The following is a 21,125-nucleotide window of genomic DNA, read 5'->3' on the forward strand; positions in this document are numbered from 1 at the left end:
AAAACCTTTGAAGAGAGATTTCATGCCTCTGAATCCTTCTCATGCTCAGGAGCTCTTTGAACGGTGGGGTTCGGACTTCATAGGACCTCTGAAGACAAGCAGAACCAGAAGGTGCTGTTACATTGTTGTTGCGACGGAATATTTGACTAAATGGGTGGAGGCGCGTGCACTACCGGACAACTCAACAGTAAGTATAGCAAAGTTTATTTATGAACAAATAATTACCAGGTACGGCATTCCGTTACAATTAACAAGTGATAGAGGCGGACATTTTGTAAATCATGTGATCCGACTGCTTACCACGGAGTTCAAAATTTATCATTTTCTATCAAGTCCGTACTACCCAAGGGCAAACGGACAGGCCGAAGCTACCAACAAAATCCTGGTATCAATTATATACAAATCCTACGCAGTCGAAGGGGAGGATTGGGAGGAGAAATTACCTTCTGCTCTATGGGCTTCAACTGATGTTCGGACAGGAGGCCGTAGTACCAGCGGAATTTATGATACCAAGCCTGCGGATAGCACTGGAAAACAAGTTGGGCGACATGGAGAGCTTAAGGGAGTGGTTGTATAAATTGAACAGGTTGGAGGGGAAGCGATTATTAGCACAGTGGGCGACTGAAGTAACGCAGAATAGGCGAAAGGCATGGCATGATAAGCACCTGAAGCTAAACAAGTTTCAGCCCGGACAGTGGGTATTGAAGTACGACAGCTGGAATGAGATCAAATCGGGCAAGTTCAAAGTTAAGTGGGTTGGGCCGTGTCAGATCCGGGAAGTAGGGGACAATGGAGCAATAAAATTATGGACTTTGGATGGACAGGGAGTACCGCAGGCGGTGAATGGCTCGAAGTTGAAGATATACCACGGCCGGAAGACTTATGCGTCACAGAATGGCTTTCAGGGGACCCCTTCGTCATTGCAGACCGACGGTGACGACGATCGAAGGGAAAACTGACTTTGCTATTCATTTAAAAAAAATAAAAATAAAAATAAATAAATAAATTAAAAAAAAAAAAAAAAAAAAACGAAAAAAATAAATAAATAAATATTAAAAAAAAAGAAAAAAGAAAAAAAAAAGAAGGGGAGAGAAAAAAGTGTCGTACGGTTTTCATGATTGGAGAAAAAAATTCATAATTTAAGTGCTGTACGGGTTTCATGGTTGGAGGAAAATTTTCATAATTTAAGTGGCGTACGGTTTTCATAATTCAAGGAAAGTATCGTACGGTTTCCATATTGAAGAAAACAGTACCATACGGAATTCATAGCCGAAGGAAAGTGCCGTACGGTTTCCATATTGAAGAAAACAATACCATACGGATTTCATAGTCAAAGGGAAGAATACCGTACGGCTTCCATTTTGAAGGTTGGTGTACGGTTTTGCTGTAGTACGGCTTTTTCTTGCAGTGTACGATTTTTTTAAAGAGTTGCATATTGTAACACTGAGACCACCGTACGGATTTTAATAGCCTGAGAAGGTTACCGTACGGAATTTGGAGCCAAATTTTGTTAATTTCCATCGTACAGATCTTGAAGACTTGGTGGGATATTGCAGTATGGCTCTTCTAGAAGATTGAAATAGTGAAGACACCTTCAGAATTGTTTCATCAAAACCTGTGTGCGTGGCAGCTCCAGGAAGGAGGCATCCATATGCAATCAACAGACAACGTCAAGTTTGAAGCCGTACGGATTTCATCACAGAAGGGTCAAGTTACCATATGCACCTCTGTAGGGCATTGTACGGCTTGTTAAATCATCACCCATACAGAAGACTTCCAGCATTTCAAGCGTACGTATTCCTTTTGAAGAGAAGGGTACGGATTTCATTGTACGGATTATTGAATGCAAGGTTCTCAAGGTTGAGGTACGGAATTCAATAGTAAGCAAGGCGGTATATCACTTCTAGTCGGATTCGGCATACCATGATCAGTGAAGGGCATTGAAAATACCAGCGTACGGATTTGGGGAGGGAAATTGTTGTACGGAATTGTGGTCTTCTGGTGGTACGGCTTTGTTATTTGATTTTCCTTCCAACTTTTCCAGAGTATGGATTTTCATTCCAAAGGTTGCAATTCACCGTACGTATTTGGAAGAATTCTTCACTGTACGGATTTGGGAGACCGTTAGGAAAAGACAAAGATATAATTAATGGAGTCTGCAGGTAAACGACAGTGGAATAAACAATTAGCACAGTCTAAAGTTGTGGAAGGCAGGAGCATGGCAGGTATAGGTAACCTAAATGAAGGCTCGAGCAGCAGCAAGGAGAAGCGTAAGACTACAGCACCTGCAATAGCTGAAGTCACACCACAGACTATACAATTTGAAGGGTTGAATGGAACGGATTGCCGGAAATGGTGGCAAGAAACCCCTGATGATCATCCAATTAAAGCAAGCATCAAAAGAGCACAGGTTGAATGGGCCATTCAGATGCCTGTTTTTTGCATTCGAGATTATGAAGGGTATTTGCGTACCATGATTGAGACATATGGCAGAGCTTCTCGGAGGAGCACATTTCAGTATCTGGGAAGGAACTTAGTGGTATCATTCAAGGCAGTCGATTTCACACGTGTTTTTGGCATTCCAGGGCAGCAGGGCAAAAAGGTTCAGCCGAAGAAAATTCCAAAGGATGGGAAGCTATTTTTAATCAAATTAGTATGTGGAGATTTGACTAAAGCAGAGCAGGCGACATTAGCTGAGACATCGAAGGAAAGGGGTTTAAAGAAAACCGACATTCAGGAGGGGCCATGGTGGTGTCTGATGGATTTGGTCAAGAGCAGGCTCACGGGATCCTCTAGGGCATCGGATATCACATTTCCGCAGGTATCCATGATGAACGGAATAATGACTGAGAAAGTGTATGATTGGGCGTCTGTGCGGGTTGAACGGATGCATGAGTTTAACTCTCTAGCACAAGACCTTCTATATGCCCCATTACGCCATTGGTCTCTTCCTTGATGCAACAGCACGGATGATTCCAACGGATGAGTTAGAGGCAAAGCCTGGACCACTGGCTCTGGGAGAACCTCCTATCATGGAGTGGAAGCACTTGGACACAACCTCTGGGCAGAAGGGTTCAGCAGGCCAAAAGAGGCCCCGGATGGACATGGTAGGTGATACTGACAGCGGCCGACAGGAGACATCTTCTGAGCAGGATAGTGTGGAGGAAGAAGAAGGGGAAGGCGAGGATGATGAGGAGGTTCAGATTGTCATGGCTACCCCCTTGCTATTTCCGCGTGCTACAATTCCTGTGACTTCCGAGTTGGTACCACGAGATCTACACATGGCTCACATTCTTGGGTTTGGACAGATTTGGCGACCGATATTGATGACTGGAGGATCCCACCAGGTAGTCACACTAGCCGCACCATGGCAACACAGGGTACGGCCTTCTCTTGTCCGGTCGGGAGTTGGATTTGCGGTAGGCTTTGCCCACCTGACAACACTCGTCACCCAAGAGACTTCTTCAGCCCTTGAAGCACTTCCAGTAGCAACACCCGTGGCGCCTGCCATAAGTCAGCCAGTAGCAGTTGTTACCGTAGCACAGTCAGCAGAAGCTCAGGAACTTCCAGTAGAGAATGTACCAAACGGAGGAATGCAGGAGTGTACGGACCTAGCACAGCCTGAACAACCAGAGGTCATGGATAGAGCCAGTGTTTTTCTGAGGCAGCAGTTCCGACTCATTCCTGACCGGTGTGGCCCGTCCATTCAGTCCCCCAACTATTTCGGAGTAGCACCTGTACCAGAGCCTTAGTCTCAGGAGGAGGGAATGTCACATGCCATGATTGCGCCGACAGCAGAGGAGGCGGCATCGGATGTGGGCATGGCTCCCGCTGATGAGGAGGACAATAGTGATGCAGAATGGTCATTGGAGGACTTCGCCAAGGAGGATTACGGGTCGGATGAGGACAGGTGCAGGGACTACCTCAGGACTATGAAGTCTGCATTGAAGAAGGGGCATGATGTGGCAATTCAAGCTCTCACTCGGCGAAGGGAGTGGCATTTGATCCGAGCGTATATTCGTGGGATTTGTCCTAAGCAATTTCAAACTTGTTTTGTGGATAGAGGTTGGCTGGCAGTTGAGACACCAGAGATGTCGGCAGATTGGGCCACGGAGCCAGAGTTGGGACCGAGTGACACTCCGATGATGAAGTTGGCACATGAGATCGTGGGACTGTACAAAGAGGTTTACTATGCGCAGTAGCGCGTGGAGGCGGATAGGGCAGCAGACAGTGTTGCAGCTTAGAGATCTCTAGCGGTTGAAAAAGAGGCAAGAGAAAAGTTAGCCACTGATTTGGCCGACAAGCAGGTAGCATGGGCAGTAGAGCGGGCAACACTATTGAAGGATATGGCAGCAGTGGTACAGGAGAAGGACGCAGCTATCCGGGATAAAGATGCGGCAGAGCATGAGTTGCAGTTGGCCAAGAGGTAGGCTATGGATGCTGCGCTTCTACTGAAGGAGGCCGTAGAGGTTAATTCACAGATTTAGACAGATTTGCGCATCCGGACTGACCAGGTGTATGAGTTACGTCGTCAACAACACTCTTTTGGGACACCTCCTTCTTCTCTCTAGTATTTCTTTTATTGTTTGTGGATTGTCTCATAATTTCTCTAGTCGTCAAGAGATGACTTTTCTTTTTGGGGGGGATGATGTTGTCGGTAGAAATTGGGTATCGGCCGACAGGACCCTTCGGAAATGTTTTTGTATCAGCTGATGGGTACCTTCGGGAAAGTTCTTATGTAGCCGACGGGTAAATAGTTATGTAACGAACATAATGTATCTGGCCGACGGACTCCTTCAGGAAAGTTCTTCGGAAAGTATTTATAACCCCTTCGGGAAGCATTGTAATCATCTTATCATGGAAGCATAATGTAATGTTCTGGCATATGCGAATAATAATAAGAAGATTTCTGCTGTTCGTGTTCGTGTTCATTGTCTGCGTGCAATTCTTAATTAACCTATGCGGTAAACAAAAAGGATGTTGATGTACTTGGGCTTTAAAAGACCGTCTACATACATAAGTTTCTAATCAAAAGACTTGGAACACTTGCAAAATCATTAAAAGAACAATCTTCTTTATGTCTATGTTTTTTTTGACTTAGTTACCCCAGTTCAGCTATACACTCTCCAGACCAGGCCATGGTTTGAATTGGTATGTGGTCTAAGTACAATTCGTTTGAACTGATTTGTTTGCTGATTGAACCTGGGCGAACTGCTCATGCATGGATTGAACCACATTCGAATTTGGTCAAACTTGGCCTTGCGGGTGGCAGAATAAGTGGTGCTTTTTTACATATTTTTGATGTAACTCTAATAAGTGAAAGTGGAAGGCTTATGTTGGCTTCTAACACTCAAGTGAGGTGTGCAAGTAGGTTATTTTGTCTTGATCAAGAGCAAATAGGTGGTTGAGCAAGTGTTGTTTGTGTAAGGAGTTGGCAGATTGGTTTGTGAGCTATCTTGAAGTGCTTGTGCCTCATTCCTACACCTTCACAAGCTTACAATAAGTGGAAGAGGTAAGTCCTTGTTCCATTTTCTTTTTGTTTTGTTTAAGCTTTTTGTTTTTCTCATTTAACTTTCATTGCCAATAAGATCTAGCCATTGTTTTTCCTAAAATTTCATTCTCAATATGTATACAATTTCTTTCCATAGGAAAATGAATTACAATGGGATCTTCCTCTTCCTCAGTAGGCAATACCCAACAAAGAAGAGAACCCCATTCCGATTCCCCTTTGTGGAAGTATGTGGATATTTTAAATCCTCTTCCAAGAGGTGGTGCTTTCTGTTGGAAATTTCTAGGTTGAGATGTTGAAAGGAATAGTTCCGATTTTTTGTGTGGTGGATCATTTGTGTGAATACCCTAGAAGAGGAGTCAAGAAATGTCTTGGAAAAAGAAATGCACCCGTGCCAAATTTATTAGTATTTAAATATATTCAAGAGCACGAGGAAGTGAAATAGAGAGAACATAGGCAAATACCATTGGTGGTAGAAGCAATAAACTAAAAAAAGAAAAGGGAGCGAAATCCACCACAAATGTTGTGATAGAAGATCACCCCTTCTATGCTACCTTAGCTGCCCTTGATTCTCAAAATGAAGCACCCTTTACACACAAAAGAAAGGGACCACTAGAAATTGTATTTTCAAAATTAGAGTAGGGGAATTGTCGACATTGATGTAGCAAGATGCTTGTATGCAAATGGGTTGTCTTTTAATCTTGTTTGCTCTCCATATTTCAAGAGGATGGTGAGAAGTGCTAATGAAGTTCTTGTAGGGTACTTAGGACCTAGTTTTGAGAGAGTATGAAGCACCTTGTTGGATCAAGAGGTCAGGTTGATTGATGAGCAATTGAAGCCCATAAAGGATTCATGGATTGAGATAGAGGTAACTATTGTTTCAGACGGGTGGAAAGATGGTAGAAATTGCCCATTGATCAATGTTTTGGCGGTGTCCCCTAAAGAGGAATTGTTTTTGAAAGTAGTGGATCATGAGGGGCAAGTAAAAAATGGGCCATTTATTACTAATATTCTCATCTCTGCCATTGAAGAAGTGGGTGCTAGAAATGTTGTCCAACTTGTAACAGACAACACAAAGAATTGTAGAGTTGCTGGTTTGTTGGTTGAAGAGAGATACCATCATATTTTTTGGACACTTTGTGTGCTTTATTCACTCAATCTTATGCTACAACAGATGTGGAAGAGTATTGAGTGGATCAAGGAGGCGTATGCAGAAGTTGGGAACACTTAGATGTTCATCACAAACCACCACATGACTCGTGGAATATTCAAAATGTTCTCACGTTTGTAGTTACTAAAGGTAAGTGAACTTGAACTCTAGTTAGTACATTAATTATTTTTAAAATAGTATCTTACAACTTTTGATTTTTTGATTATATGTGTAGTCTTTTTTGAAGTATGTGTCTAATAGTGATACATGACTTGTACTCACCTTTGACTTGGAAAGTCAAAATTGGGCTCGGACTTGGATTGGCAACTGGACTCAGCAAGGACTCTGAAAATTGGAAAACCTATGAAATTCAAAATTTTTTAAGGATTTAAAGAATTTTTCATGCATCTTTTAGTCAATTAACATCAAATACATAATAATTAAGATAAATAGAAGCTACTTAATAGACATACACAATTTTGCATAGATTACATTAGTATAAAAGCGTCATTTTGAAGGGAAGAAACTAAATAACATAATATAAAGTTAAACATAGTGTCACTATCAAATGTCTGCAATATTCACGGATTATGAAATCCATGGAATCAAGCAATGGAAATGCAAGTGTATAGAAGCCTCCAAATGCTTCCTTTAGCTCCTCTCAATGCTTAAGTTGCACAATACAAAGCACAAACAATTCACTTAACCCTTTTATTCTATTTTTTTTTGCACTTTATGAGTCTTGATGCCAACGAGAGTCCAAAACTCTGGACTCTGCGAGTTAGGAGAGTCCTTGGACCCGTATGGTCCATGGTGACTCTGCTGAGTCCGAGACGAGGCAATTTGCCTTGTTTTGATGGACTCTGTCTCGGTCTCGGTGAGTCCTACCCTAACTCGTAGAGTCTCAAAACACTAGTATCTAATAGTTATATCATTCTTGCTCTATTCTATGTTATAGGTTGCTGAGACACATTTTGCATCAAATGTAATTGTCTTGAGATGACTGTTACTAAATTTTCACACACGTCAAAATTCAGTCCTAAAACAATGTGCCAATGAAAGTAAGGTACACATTTTTATAAATTTGCATTCAACTCATATTTATTGCCAAATCATATTTCATTTTGAACAAAAGAATAGTACCAAAATGTCCTTTGTATTATTCATCAAATTCTAGATACAATTGATATTTACAACTAGCAAATGAAATGAAATGTTGAAAGTAAATGCCTCTCACACAATTGGCTGTGAGTAGCCTCTATTCTACTGATATCTATCTCTATTCTGTGAAAGCACATAAACATGAAAGAAAAGGAACATAGAATAATTGAGGGTCATAGGGAACCAATCATTCTCTGTAATGACTGATCACGTTCATTTGCTTTAGTCCTGCTTGTCCACTACCCCGAACCGTATCTCCTTCAAGTGGCTGAGTCCTGCATACATAGAGAAAAATGTGTTACATCCAATGGATCTAAGCAATGATGAAGCACCTCACCTCATGTACAAATATTCTCTGCAACCGTCATGACATACACTTGCATAAAATAGAAACATGTACCAACATAAAGAGGCAATCATAATCACATCAAGCTTCTATTGCTAACATGTTTGTTTCTTGTGTAGAATCTTATCTCTTATAAGTACATGGATATAACCCTAGGCTCCCATGAGGGTTATTGAGCTCGGCGTGCCTATAAAAGATAAGAACGAAGAAGCTCATCAAAAGAATATACCAAAGAAGTAATGAATGTTTCAGTTGAAAGCTAAGTTGCCGGTTCGGATTCTGGTACGGATGCGGGTTCGAGATTCGTCTAAATTTTTTTGGGCTTGGGTTCGGATTCATTTGGGATTCATCTGTACAAAAACATATGTTTTTCTATAATATGTATACGTGTGTATATATATGCAACGAAAAATAAATCCATACTTGAATTTGCTAATAGTAAAGGAACATAGCAAAAGGCACCACCAAATCTATGTTTCAGTTTAGTAGGACATTAATTGCATTATTTAGCAATACAGACAACTTGATACACTTGCTTGATCTCATGCATGGAATTGTCAAAAGATAAGTGCACTTATCTGAATTTTTTATTATTTTGTATTAGTTAGAGCATTTCTAACCAGGTTATATCAGAAGGTGAGATACAAATTTGAACTCCCAGATTCAAAGATATCATATCTTTTTAAACACAATCCTCTATAATCATCAATTTAGATGTCACCTATTGTCAATTTGGATTTCCTTTCTAAGAAAGTTTTCATTTTCATACACAAATGCATAAATGACATAAACATCTTTTTTGGTCTTTTTAGTGGTCACAATAGGGTTGAGAGGTTAAAAAAACACTTTTAAAAGTCTTAAAAAAAATGTTCCGAGACCAAATTCAGCCCAGGTCTAGACAGCAAATTCTTCAAAATTCACTGCAAATTCTGCCCGGGTTCATCTGACAGAATTTGCAGCAAATTCGTAGCTCTGCAAGAGAATTTGGAGAGAATTTGACAAGGACCAGACTTTAAGGGTTGCTGGAGAGAATCTGGTAACTTAGGTTGAAAGTGCTTAATAAGTGCAAATGTGCTGGAAAGGAGGTTGACAGTGGATAGAGTTATAGCAACAGCAATAAAGAAGATGATGTTTCAAGACAAGCAAGAAACCATTGAAATCTTTGATGATCTTATTGTGAAAGCTTCATCATGGGCATCAATTAACAGATATAGAGCAAAGTGAAAGCATAGGGAATTACGCAAGCAAGTAGAAACACATTCAGAAAATAAATAGCAGCATATGTTCCTAAAAAAACAAATTTATCAGCAGGTAGAAGGAACAGTTCAGAAGTACACATGGGTTTTTATATTTTAGAATACTTCATAGCTGATAATGTATTGAACACTTCCAATTAAAACTCAAATACAAGGATATCCTTCAGAACTTCAAATTAGAGGTGGAAAAGCTATTATAGGAAGGATGTAGATTTTTAACAGCAGAAAATATTCTCATCAATATTTGCTTACATTTACAGGAGGGACAATATACTTTGATATAGAAAGGAAGTAACTAAGGCATGGTAGTGAGGAATAAAAGGTGTGTAGGGCTAGAACGAGCATGAAACTTGAGGAGAGGACTATTGCTGGTAACACATGTGCTGATTAAAACAATTGAGAACAATTTGTTTAGGGCTAGTTGTGTAGGGCTAGAATAATTTGTTTAGTGCAAGAAGGTTTCAAAGAAGTATGAGACTTGAGGAGAGGACTAATGCTGGTAATGCATGTGCTGATTAAAACAATTGAGACAAGTTGACAGTAACGAAGGAAGTGATGTGCAAGCAGGGTTTGAAGATCTTGAACAGAGTGATGAGTACGAGCTTGATCACAATCATAATAATACCAGATCTTTGGGTGCTATCAATCCATATGGAGATCAGTAAATAAAAGAGCTATGTTATCCTACAGCTTCAATGTAATGTCCCTATTTCTGAGATAAGATTTCTATAATGATAGAGTTTAAACTATAAGATTAAATAAATTAATAAATAATAAAATAATTTTAAAAAATTAATTAAATAAAAATATAAAATATATATAAAAAAAGAGAAATGAACAATGTTATAATATAATTAACAATCTATAAAAATAATGATATTTCATTAACAAATTATATATTATCAATATAATTAAAATTATTATTATAAAACAATAACCTATGATTTGAAATAGCTAATGATAATCTATTTATGACATAATTAATCCTGTTTGATTGAATAAAGAGACAAGACGTGTCTCTTAGAAGTCTAAACATCCATATAAATAAAGAGTGGAAACCTTGCCCAAAGGCATGGAAGGGGTACAAAAGGAATTACTTAGAAATAATACAAATTAGCAGTCAGCCATTCAGACAATCAAAAGAAGCCAATTTCAATAATAAAAATATATGTCCTCATAGGGAAGAAAAATAATGGAACAATCTTATGTTCCACGAAAGGCCTGTTCCATAATATAATCAAACTTCTGATGGGTGAATATTTAAAGAGAATAAAAAAATTAGATTATGAGAACACTGTCCAAAATAATTATGACTGTGATAATACAAGGAAATACAAGAATGTTCTACAGAATATCAGTTACGGCTGGGTCAGCATCCCAATTACACTTATATAAACATTTTTACACATTTGTTCTGCATCAGCAAGCAGTCTTATTGGACACACATATATGCAAGGAACAAGAATGATTAGAACTAGCGAATTCATGAAATAATGGGAAAAATTCTGCATAGATATGTAGCGTTAATGAGGAATTCATGGATGAGAACTGAGGAATGCAGTGAACATGGAGAAGGCAACGTTACAGAGATTATGGGCACGGAAAAATACAGTCAGCGGAAATTAAACTATGTAGTCTCTTCTAAATAAAGTGACTCTATATATTCTGTGTTGCCAAGGGCTTATAAAACATGGATGTGGGATTTGAATTAGTTTAATAAGTTGAGAAAGTTGCAGAAGAAAATAATCATATCAGAAGCAGTGAACTTTGATTGTTTAATCAAGTCATCCTGAACCAGAATTATTTCATACCAATATAATAGACAATTACGTTGATGTTAAAATAAGGGTATTGATATTATACACATCTGCAGATCACCTTTCAGATACTCACATGTGACAAATAAGAGTTAAGTTTCAATTATAGAGAGAAATTGGTCTCTTGTAATTGGAATTACCAGGATTTAAATAAAAATTCTAAGGGGTCTAATATAGGAACATTACATTCAACTTTTACCAACAACAGAAAGAAATATTACAGCAAAGAATTAAACCGAGTTTTAATCAACAGAAGAGAAATATCAACAAAACTTGTTTATTGTGGAAAGAAGGAAAGGATGTTTTGTTTTTCCTGTTCACTAAAAATGGGTAATCCTCATTTATTCTTAAAGGAATGCAAAGAGTATGATTCAGGGAGGACCAATAAATAAAGTTTATCCAGATATGCAGCCTGTATTTTATAACCATGATAGTCGTGAAGCAAAAGAGGGTGTGATTTTGTTTGAAGTAAATCATCAGAAAAGCAACAAAAATCTTATCCATGTAAAACCCTTAAATGAGTACATTCAAATTTGAAAGTCCTGAATGTTTGATGGAAAACAAATGAATCAGAAATGAGGCATCATAAATGAGTTTTACCTTCATGAATTCACGGCAAGTTACTGTCAACAACAATCATGGGAAAAATCAAAAGCCACGTTTGCTCCAGCTGAAAGACCAAGTCATGGCAGCCAAATAAGCTTCAGTTTGGCATTGAGAATGTCATAAAATTAGCCATGATAAGCTCCAGGAAAGGCTTTAATTGCCACAACAAATTTCATGTCAAATGGAAAAAGAGACCAAGTAAAATCACCTTAGTACACCCATGTTTCAAGCCAAATGGACAAAAGAAGCCGAATCTCATGCTGAAATTCGTGTGAAGCTGCAGTCTTCCATTTGATAACTTATAAAGATTCTAGATTTCCTCACAGATGACGGCCACATGGTTTACAAAGACCCTGTCAAAGAGAAGCCAAAAATGTAGGAAAACGTCATCAGAAAATTGATGTCAAAACCTTCAAAATAGCTGATTTCTCCAATACAGCTGCTGATAACATAAATGGATAATATAAGGCTATCTCTCATAGTAAACATGCATCAACATGTAGCAGAAGATGCTTGAGAACCTCCAAAATTTGCAGTAGAAGGCGGCATGAAAGGAGGGTTGAAACCCTTGGTTTTCTCTCTTCCATTTTCAAGCTTGATAATTGGTAATCTTATAAATTGATTATCAAGTTCTAATTTCATAAGGAGAGGTGGCATTTCTAGTTGCCAACTTTTGAGTATGCCCTTAAAGGCAAAGGAATTTACAGATTTGTGGACACTTGAAAAGTTTGACCTATACTTGGAGAGTTGTTGTATCTTTGGAGACATTTTTGGAGTTTCCTTAAGTACAGTTGAGTTGTCACCATGGACACATGGCAGGGGCAGAATTTGAGACACATTTGGCATCGTTTTAGAGTCAAGAGAGTTATATTTTGGGCCAATTTCTTCCAAATCCGAATTATCCACTTTTTCAAGGTTTTTCTTATGATCTTTGTTGATATTTACGTCTCATTTTATGAGAAAGGGGTCAGTTTTTGGAGGGCAGAGCCTTTTCATTTTTAGGCATTGTGCTTATTTTTCTACTATTGTAATGTCCCCTCCTCTGACTACTGAGCTTTAAGACTATTCGCCTTACAATCTACTCTAAAAGATTTCTTTCCATTAAAACTTGTACTCCATTCTTAAAATATATCTTGATGGAATTGTATAATTACGTAAATCAAGTTCCTCTTAAGTTATTGCTTTGACTTCATCTCTATACATCTGCATAGATCTTTGATATATCTATTGGGCTTGTCCTTATATCTCCAAGATATTTTCCCTTTTATTAATTCTATATAGTTATCTTCTTTGGCCATAAACTTCATATAATTCTATATTAATTAGTAGGCTTGGAATACTGTTTATATTATGCTTCTTCTACATCTGTTTATATTTCCATTCTGCCTCTGAATTCCTTATATGTGGATGTAAGTAATACTATTTTTATTAATCTACATGTATGCATAATTCTCCAACACGCCAAATGGTAGCTGTAGATGTCTGAAGAGAAATTCAATACTTTCGATATGTATGACTAGACATGCATGATGCCTAGTCTCTTGCAGTATTCACTTACTATAATCTGGACGTATTTTCTTGTTTTCAATCTTCCCGTTAATAATCTGTCCCTTATTGTATCCACATATCCATCATAGATCTCTGTATAAGGTTTTCAGAATATTGACTTTTCTTCAAATGATGATGTGATCTCATTCTAATAATTGGTATGTAATTGTTGGTGTCTATCTATAGCTGTAAACACTTTTCAGGTTTGGTTCCAATGCTCTTGTTTCCTGACCGAGTTAGACTATGTTGTTTTCCTTTCCCGATAATCTCCTCTATCTCTGCAAGTGATGAACATGGCTTCTTATCCATTTTGTAGGTTTCTACCTATTTGATATACTGTCTCTTGTTGATCTCTTTATATTATTTTCTGGTTAAGTCTATGCAATCAATATTGTTCAATTGATGAGATATGGTGACAAGCAACCAAGAATATCCTCCATCTAATTGTAATTTCTTTTGAGAGTCACTCTGGACTGGAATTTCCTTCTAGTTATCTGTATTCATGATGTTTCATTTGTTATTATTCATTCTGTTCAAACTTCCCTCTCAAGGAAGTTTGTTCAGTATCTAATGCTTCAGCCTTCTTGTTGTTCACTCTTTGTTCTTTGATAAGGTGTTGATTATTAAATGTTCTTATTTTTCCTCCTCTGTTCTAGTGGCAGGTAAGTCTGTCTGCTACATGAATTAATAGTTTCTCTAATGCTCTCCTTACTTGTTTCCTATTCCCTCTGCGTGGATATGAAGTGTTGGGTGTGTGTGTCTGAATGCCAACCATTGTTCAATTCTGATATATTTTATTAATGTTTGTATCTTCTCCTTATTCACTGTAGAAATCCCCTATATCATGCCCTTTCTCCAATGAGGTAATTCACCTTTTATATCTTATGTTAGGTCACACTTGAAGGGATGTGTCTCTAGCGAACGGGCATTATATTTCTAATTATTTTCTCTTAACTAATCATATTCAAGGGATTATATAATATATTTTAGCAATAATATTTCTATTTTTATTTTATTGTTCATATTATAATGTAATGTCGCATATTATATTATTAAAATATTTTATCTAATTTTATTATTATATTGCTATGTTCATATTGTATTCTCGTCTTATTAAATTTATAGAATAGACAATTTATTATGTATTTAATAATAAATTATATTATAATTTATTATTTAATCGATTTATTTATTTTATTATTCAACAAAATAGGGGATGTGACAACTGTATCAGATTTGAAGCATGTAATTTCAGAGCCTGTGACTGATTGATGTCATTTTATTGTGTTTCTTGTTAGAAAACTTAAAATTACATCTCACTTCGCATCTTTTATGACTTGAAGTACTGTGCACATGTCAGGAGTTGTGTGAAATATTTGGAAATATTAACTGTAATTAATTCCTCTTAACATTTTCAAGTTCCAAGTCTTCTTCTGAAATACTTATGTGCAGAGTGTAGAACCAGGAATTGTATTCTATTTCTAAGTTGTGTGAACTGCCAGATTGTGCTTAGGAAGATATCTATTTCATGAAAAAATCATATTGTTGTATCACCTTTTGTTAATGCATTTTCAGTTTTCAAAATTGGTGAGGGAAACCAATATTCTTTATTGATTACAAAAAACAACACATACATCATTCATATTTCAATGTTCTTAAATAGAGGTCGGTTGGGTAGGAAGACCAACCAATGCACCCCCTCACTTCCTAACTACCCAAACCCAAGACTAACTATCTTTCATTACAACATTGTTTTTTTATGCCCTACAAAGTCACTAAATCATCGGTCGACCCTTTTGCATCATGTTGGGTCTAGCTTCAATTATTATTATTATTGGTACTATTGATACTTCTCCCTCATGGTCAGTTGTTCAATATATACACGAGATGATGCAGTGGTGTTTGTCTGCTAGGGGGTGCCTATTGTTGTGGACATGGATGGAGCTCCTATGTGAAAAGCACTTGTTGATTCCTTATTTTCATATCATATGGGCATTCCTTCGTGGAATGTCCCCAAAGTTGGCAAATGTCACATAATGTTTTCTTTGGGCATGTGCCCTTTACATGACTCTCCTCCTTGCAATCCATGCACCATACCTCCCCCTCATCATTCTTAATACTGCTCCCCTTCATCGCCTTGAAGTCCTCCATCATTCTATGCATGTCTTTTTGAAGGATTTGCACCAACTTCTTGAAGTCCTTGTCATTGTTGCTTTTGTCTGAGGAGTTGTTATCATCCTATGACTTGTTCTTTTTTCTTTTAATCTTTTTTTTCACTTTTCAATTCCATGGTTTGGTTGTATGCATTTGCACTCAATGTGGGAGGAACAATTTTGATCTTCCTAAGAAAGGGTTTCTACGAACCACCTTTTCTTCAGGTTCTCAATTGGCTAGCTGTCTGTTTTCCCTAGCAGTTGTTTTAGTCATAAATTATACGTTTTGACGGACTCATTCTTTCCTTGCTTCGTACTACAGATCTCTACCACGATTTTATTATCATCCCGAAGCAATCAGAATTCATCCTGAAATTCTTTTTAAGTCATCCCACGTACTTACTTTTGTTTTATCAATGTTAGAGTATCAATCTATGACTACTCCAAGAAAAGTTGTTGGAAATTGTTGAGTGCATTCATCATGATCATTCACTCCATTAGCTCTCCAAATTGTTTCACACATTCGGTAGTGCCATATGAGATCCTCCTCCTTGTCCCTTGTGAATTTAGGTAACTTTTGTTTCTGTGACATTACTATGGTTTTGTTTGTAGTCGGTGTTTGAGATCTCAAAATAAATGTATTAGAAGTAGATGGGTTGTTTTGACCACTGTGCCCCTATGTCCCTTTGACTCTCTCAACTGCACCAATATCCTCTAAGTCCTTATCCTTGACCCTAGTCTCCTTCGCTTCTTTTCAGGCTTCTCTTTCTTTCGTACACGGTGTAAGGGTTAGGTTCCTTAACTAGTTTTTGGTTTCTTCGATTAGTTTGTCAACGTTTATTTCCGTGTGGTATCCTTTTTTTGTGTTGTGCATGTACCCTTCGCCTTCGACTGGTTCACTTAACGCAATGCTCTCGTGGTTCCCCACAAGCAACCCTCCTTCTAGTCATCTCTTTTGAAATCTTCTTAGCCTTTTTCTACGATTTGCTTAATCTAATCTTAAGGCCCACTGGATGTCCTTAAAATTGTCTATCTACTCCTTGCAGGTTTTGTCTTTGTTTAGAAGGTTTCACATTAACTATTTTTCTCCTTAGGATGCATTGCCTTTTTCTATCTTCATTACCTTCCTCTGCCTCCCTTCATCTATTTTCCTCGTACCTTTGAAGGATTTGTTGGCCTTTATTCTCCCTATTGATCTCTTCTTGTGAGTTTTGTAGGGTCAAGAAAGTTTGTGCCAAGAGACGTGGAAGATGGTTCATCAACCAGTCAATCGTAGGACTCACTACGAGGGAATTCCACATGGCTCATAAATATAGTAAACAAAGTATTTTGCTTTAAACAATTTTAATTATAGTCAAAACTTGGAAAAGAAAGTGTTAGGGTTTAAAATGTTTTAGGAGAAAATGAGATTAAAAATCTTAATCAAGGTCCTTATGATGTTTTCCAATGAGTACCCATTGAGTATCCAGTACTTGGGTATGTGTACCAGTACCCAATACATGTCCTAGGGGTATGGGTACGAGTACCCATGCAAACATAGATTGCAATGATTTTCTTAATGTTGCAAAGTATTCTTCTTTGAAGCAAATGTTTGTGAGTCAAGTATGGCTAGACTCAAGTTATTCAAACAAGTTTGATGTAGAATGTCTTGAATCTATGGTCTTCGACAACGATTTTGTACAAAGAGCTACAAAGATTGTGTAGGTAAACTTGGAAACTTTAAAACTTGAATATTTAATTTTTTGTTGTATTCAAGTCTTTCATTATTAATTTGTAACTTTAAATTGATTCATCTTTTTGTACTTTTCAAAGGTAGGCATTGGAGTTGGAGCCCTTGGGTAGAGTTTTCTACTTGATTGATGGAGATCAAACCCCAATGGGATATATCTACGAGGTCATGGATATGGCCAAGGAGGCTGCAAAAAAATTCTACTAGGGGGCTAATCTCAAATTTGATCCCATGCGGGAAATTATTGATAAGTGGAGCAATTAACCCCACTAGCGCATTCATGTGACAAAGTACTTCCTCAACTGTCATTTTCTATTCTTGTCATCCTACCCGAATACCAATTGAGAGATCAGAGAGAGCCTCACTAAATGCATGCAAGAGATGATACCCGAGGTTGAGGTAAGAGGCCTCTTTTATTTCAAGTTGGACATGTACAGGAATGCAAGAGGCCTCTTTTATTTCGAGTTGGACATGTACAAGAATGCAAGAGGCAAGCCATTCTTTTTAGACATGGTGAAGAGAGGAAGAAACACTCAAACCCCAAGGTATAATATTTGAAATTTTGGAGTGTTCCATGTGTATGATAAGTAGATAAAAAATTAAAATATGTTTTCACATTGCTTTCTTGCTCTTCAATATTTTATTTTGCAGATGCTTTATGGCAAATTTGGGGTGGAAATGTCTCAAATTTGCAAAGACTTGCCCTTCAAATCTTATGCTGGCCTTCTAGTTCATCCAGTTGTTAACACAATTGGAGCTCGCTTGAGCCCATCCACATGAAGAATAGGAACAAGTTAGTGCACAAATGCCTCAATGACCTTGGCTTTGTGCAATATAACCTTTGGTTGCACCCAAGGAAGATAGAGAAAAACCCAACTAGTCCACTTGATTTGGATGACATGGATTCTTACAATGATTGGACATCATAGGAGCAATTGTTTAGAGAGGAAGAGATCTATGATTTGGAGAGGTGGGCTATGGAGGAGGGTGGGTTTATAGAGGATTGGATGACATTGAGAAGGATAAGGAGGTTGAGGATAACGAGGAGGAATCATTGCCAAAGCTAGCACCATCTACATCTGTAGACTACTTTGATATTGTACTTGTATAACTTATAGCTTTACAAAGAAAGTTTGCTATTTTAATTTCTCTTCAGACTATTAGGCTACTAACCATCAACATTCCACATGGGGATGCCTCTTTGTACTCAATTTGCATTTAAACACATCTAGACTTGGCTTAGTTCTTTTTTTTACTCATTTACTTACTTATTAGATTCTGCCAAAAACAAAAATGCATTTCTAATTAGGTTCAACCATTTTTTAAAGTTGTTGAGTAAACCAATTTTTTGCCTCATTTTTGGGCCCTTGGCAATAAGTTGCCAAGTACGAGGTTTTCAACAATGTACAGTCGTAACAAGGTGGCCACACCCTTGCATTTGTATAATTCCCAAATATTACGACACAGAGATACTATCTTAGCTTGGGAAAATGACATCATATAGAGAGAGAAGTTGCTGAAGAGTTCCATAAAGCCTTTCAAAGTTTTGAAGTACAAGATAGCCACGATTCTATATACATCCAGCCTTTTGCAATGAATATTTTTTCATAGATAAGTTTTTTCTAACAACTCTTTCAAATTTCAAAGTTGTATTGACTTTTTCTCCAATTTCAACATATTGCAAGTTCTTTTTCTGATTATAATTGGAGTACGTACTCCTTTATCTATTTAAGCGAGCATAGCCAGTTGGCTTCAAAAAGAAAACAGATGATACGATCTGTGTCCATGCCAACTTGCATCATCCATCACATAAGGAAGCTGACTATGAGCGCAAGGATATAACGAGCACAGGGAAATAACTCGTAAATGTACCAACTTGGATGCAGTTGTTTGAGTTTGCTAGAGCCACTTCAGATAATGATTAAAATCTGACAAATAAGTAGCTAGTGGGAATGGCATTATGGTTGCTTCTGGTTCAAATGTTGTTAAACTGAGTGATGTCTTAGATCAAGAAGCTTTTTCTATAATATAAGGTACATATTTCTAATTCTACTTAGGCAATCGTCAAAATTTTCAATGCTTTTACATATATGAAATTAACGTGTTTTCAATTTTGTATATATATACAGCCATTCCTTACCTGGTAAAATAGTCATACCAGCATACCTGAATCCTGAATTTCTATCCATTCCTGTACCAGAAACTAGCAACTTAGCTTCTTGGGATTCCCACATGAAATCATGCGTGCCAATCAAAAGAAAATGTGATAATGCGAATAATACCTTATATCCACCCTTGTTGATCCATTTGTGCATAAAACTTTTTCAGACATCTTTTGACGGAGGAAAATGATTTGTAGTTTGTAGTTTGTAGTTTTAAGTTTTGTACCATGTTTTGTAAGTAACATTGAAGGAACTTTAGTACGCTTTACCCTTCCTGTTAGCGCCCACTGAAATATATGTGTGTGTACACACAAGTATATTATGTCTTCTAGGCCCTAACGTTCGTTCTTAATATGTTTTCTTATATTTTAGATTTCCCATCCGTCAAGGTGCCTCTACATATGATTGACGACATTAATCTGCAGGTCCTATTTGGATTATAATTGCAATTTTCTGCTTTCCAGGTCACAGGAATACCTACTGTATTTATTTCTGCATTAGAAGGAAAAGGACGTGCAGCTGTCATGAGGAAAATTATAGAATCTTATGATAAATGGTGTGCAAGACTACCAACAGCACAACTTAACCGCTGGCTTCGAAAGGTGATTCACCACTTTATTTTTATTTCCTGCTTTTGTTTTCTAAATATCCAAGTAAGAACTTTGAATTACTGTTGAAAGTTTGCTCCGTTCAAGCTGGGAAGCTGGAACCCATGTCACTAAAATCATTAGTGTTGCCGGCCACCATACTTGAGCATATGAATGTTGATTGCTTCCTTCCAACAGGTGATGGCCAGACATTCATGGAAAGATCAGGCCCACGGGCCAAGGGTGAAATATTTGACTCAAGTCAAGGCCAGACCACCAAGTTTTGTTGCATTTGTAGCTGGCTCAACCGAACTTTCAGATACTGATTTACGGTTTTTGTCAAATAGTTTGAAAGAAGATTTCAATCTAGGTGGCATACCCTTAAGAGTCCTACAGCGAACTGTTGAGAGAAAACGAAAAGATTCTCCAAAAGTTAAATCTCCCAAAAAAGTAAAATTCTCGAAAGCTTCCTCTGCTATACCTTCTGATAAAAGGGATTCTGTCAGTTCCCCTAAAGTGTAATATAATTTGGAAGTTCTTACACTTTGTTTAGTAAACTATTCATTTCATACATTTCACTGTGTTTTTGGTTTTTTCTGTTCCATTTCTGTGTAACCGTGATGCCAAAATTTCTTTAAAGTAAATGTGTATATCTTTGAATAGAACGTTTGCTTGCAATATGCGGTTTCCCTGTTGCGTGGCATTGCCAAGTAAAGTAGTTAAACTTCTTCAGTCTAACTGAACAGGAAAATATCAGATTTTATATTGGGCAGCATCGATGTATAGATTTTGAAAACAGAAGTAAACATACAAAAAAATCTGTATGGGAAAGGGCGTTCTATTTTTTAATGTAAAAGGGCATTCTTTATTGAGGAAAAAAGACAAAAACATGTCAAAAGTTTAAATCTTATTATAAATAGAATATATTTTTAAAAATAATTTAATAAATACAATATTAAATATTTATTTAAATTATAATATTTAGAGATATAAATCATTTTTTTTTTAGAAATTAAAATTAAAATGGCATAAGTTAGTAAAGATTCAAATAAATGGAGACAAAAGAAATCTAAATAATTTTAGATATAGTAAATTAAATTA

The 21,125-nt window shown here is 37.3% G+C and overlaps 1 protein-coding gene across 3 annotated transcripts in view; it reads left to right on the forward strand.

Annotated features, from left to right (window-relative positions):
• LOC149569632 (GTP-binding protein) overlaps positions 1 to 20,702 on the forward strand; it is a 242,567-nt gene extending 221,865 nt beyond the window's left edge. For all 3 annotated transcript variants that reach the window (XM_089822343.1, XM_089822345.1, XM_089822344.1), the window contains 2 exons: positions 19,902 to 20,039; positions 20,223 to 20,702. In XM_089822343.1, coding sequence (XP_089678469.1) covers positions 19,902 to 20,039; positions 20,223 to 20,546 — 462 coding nt within the window. In that variant the 3' untranslated portion in view covers positions 20,547 to 20,702. The remainder of the gene's footprint in view (positions 1 to 19,901; positions 20,040 to 20,222) is intronic.
• Positions 20,703 to 21,125: the final 423 nt, after the last annotated feature.

Source organism: Cupressus sempervirens, chromosome 3 (genome assembly GCF_028749045.1).
Source record: "Cupressus sempervirens isolate cs-2001-9-10 chromosome 3, ASM2874904v1, whole genome shotgun sequence".
Lineage (NCBI taxonomy): Eukaryota > Viridiplantae > Streptophyta > Pinopsida > Cupressales > Cupressaceae > Cupressus > Cupressus sempervirens.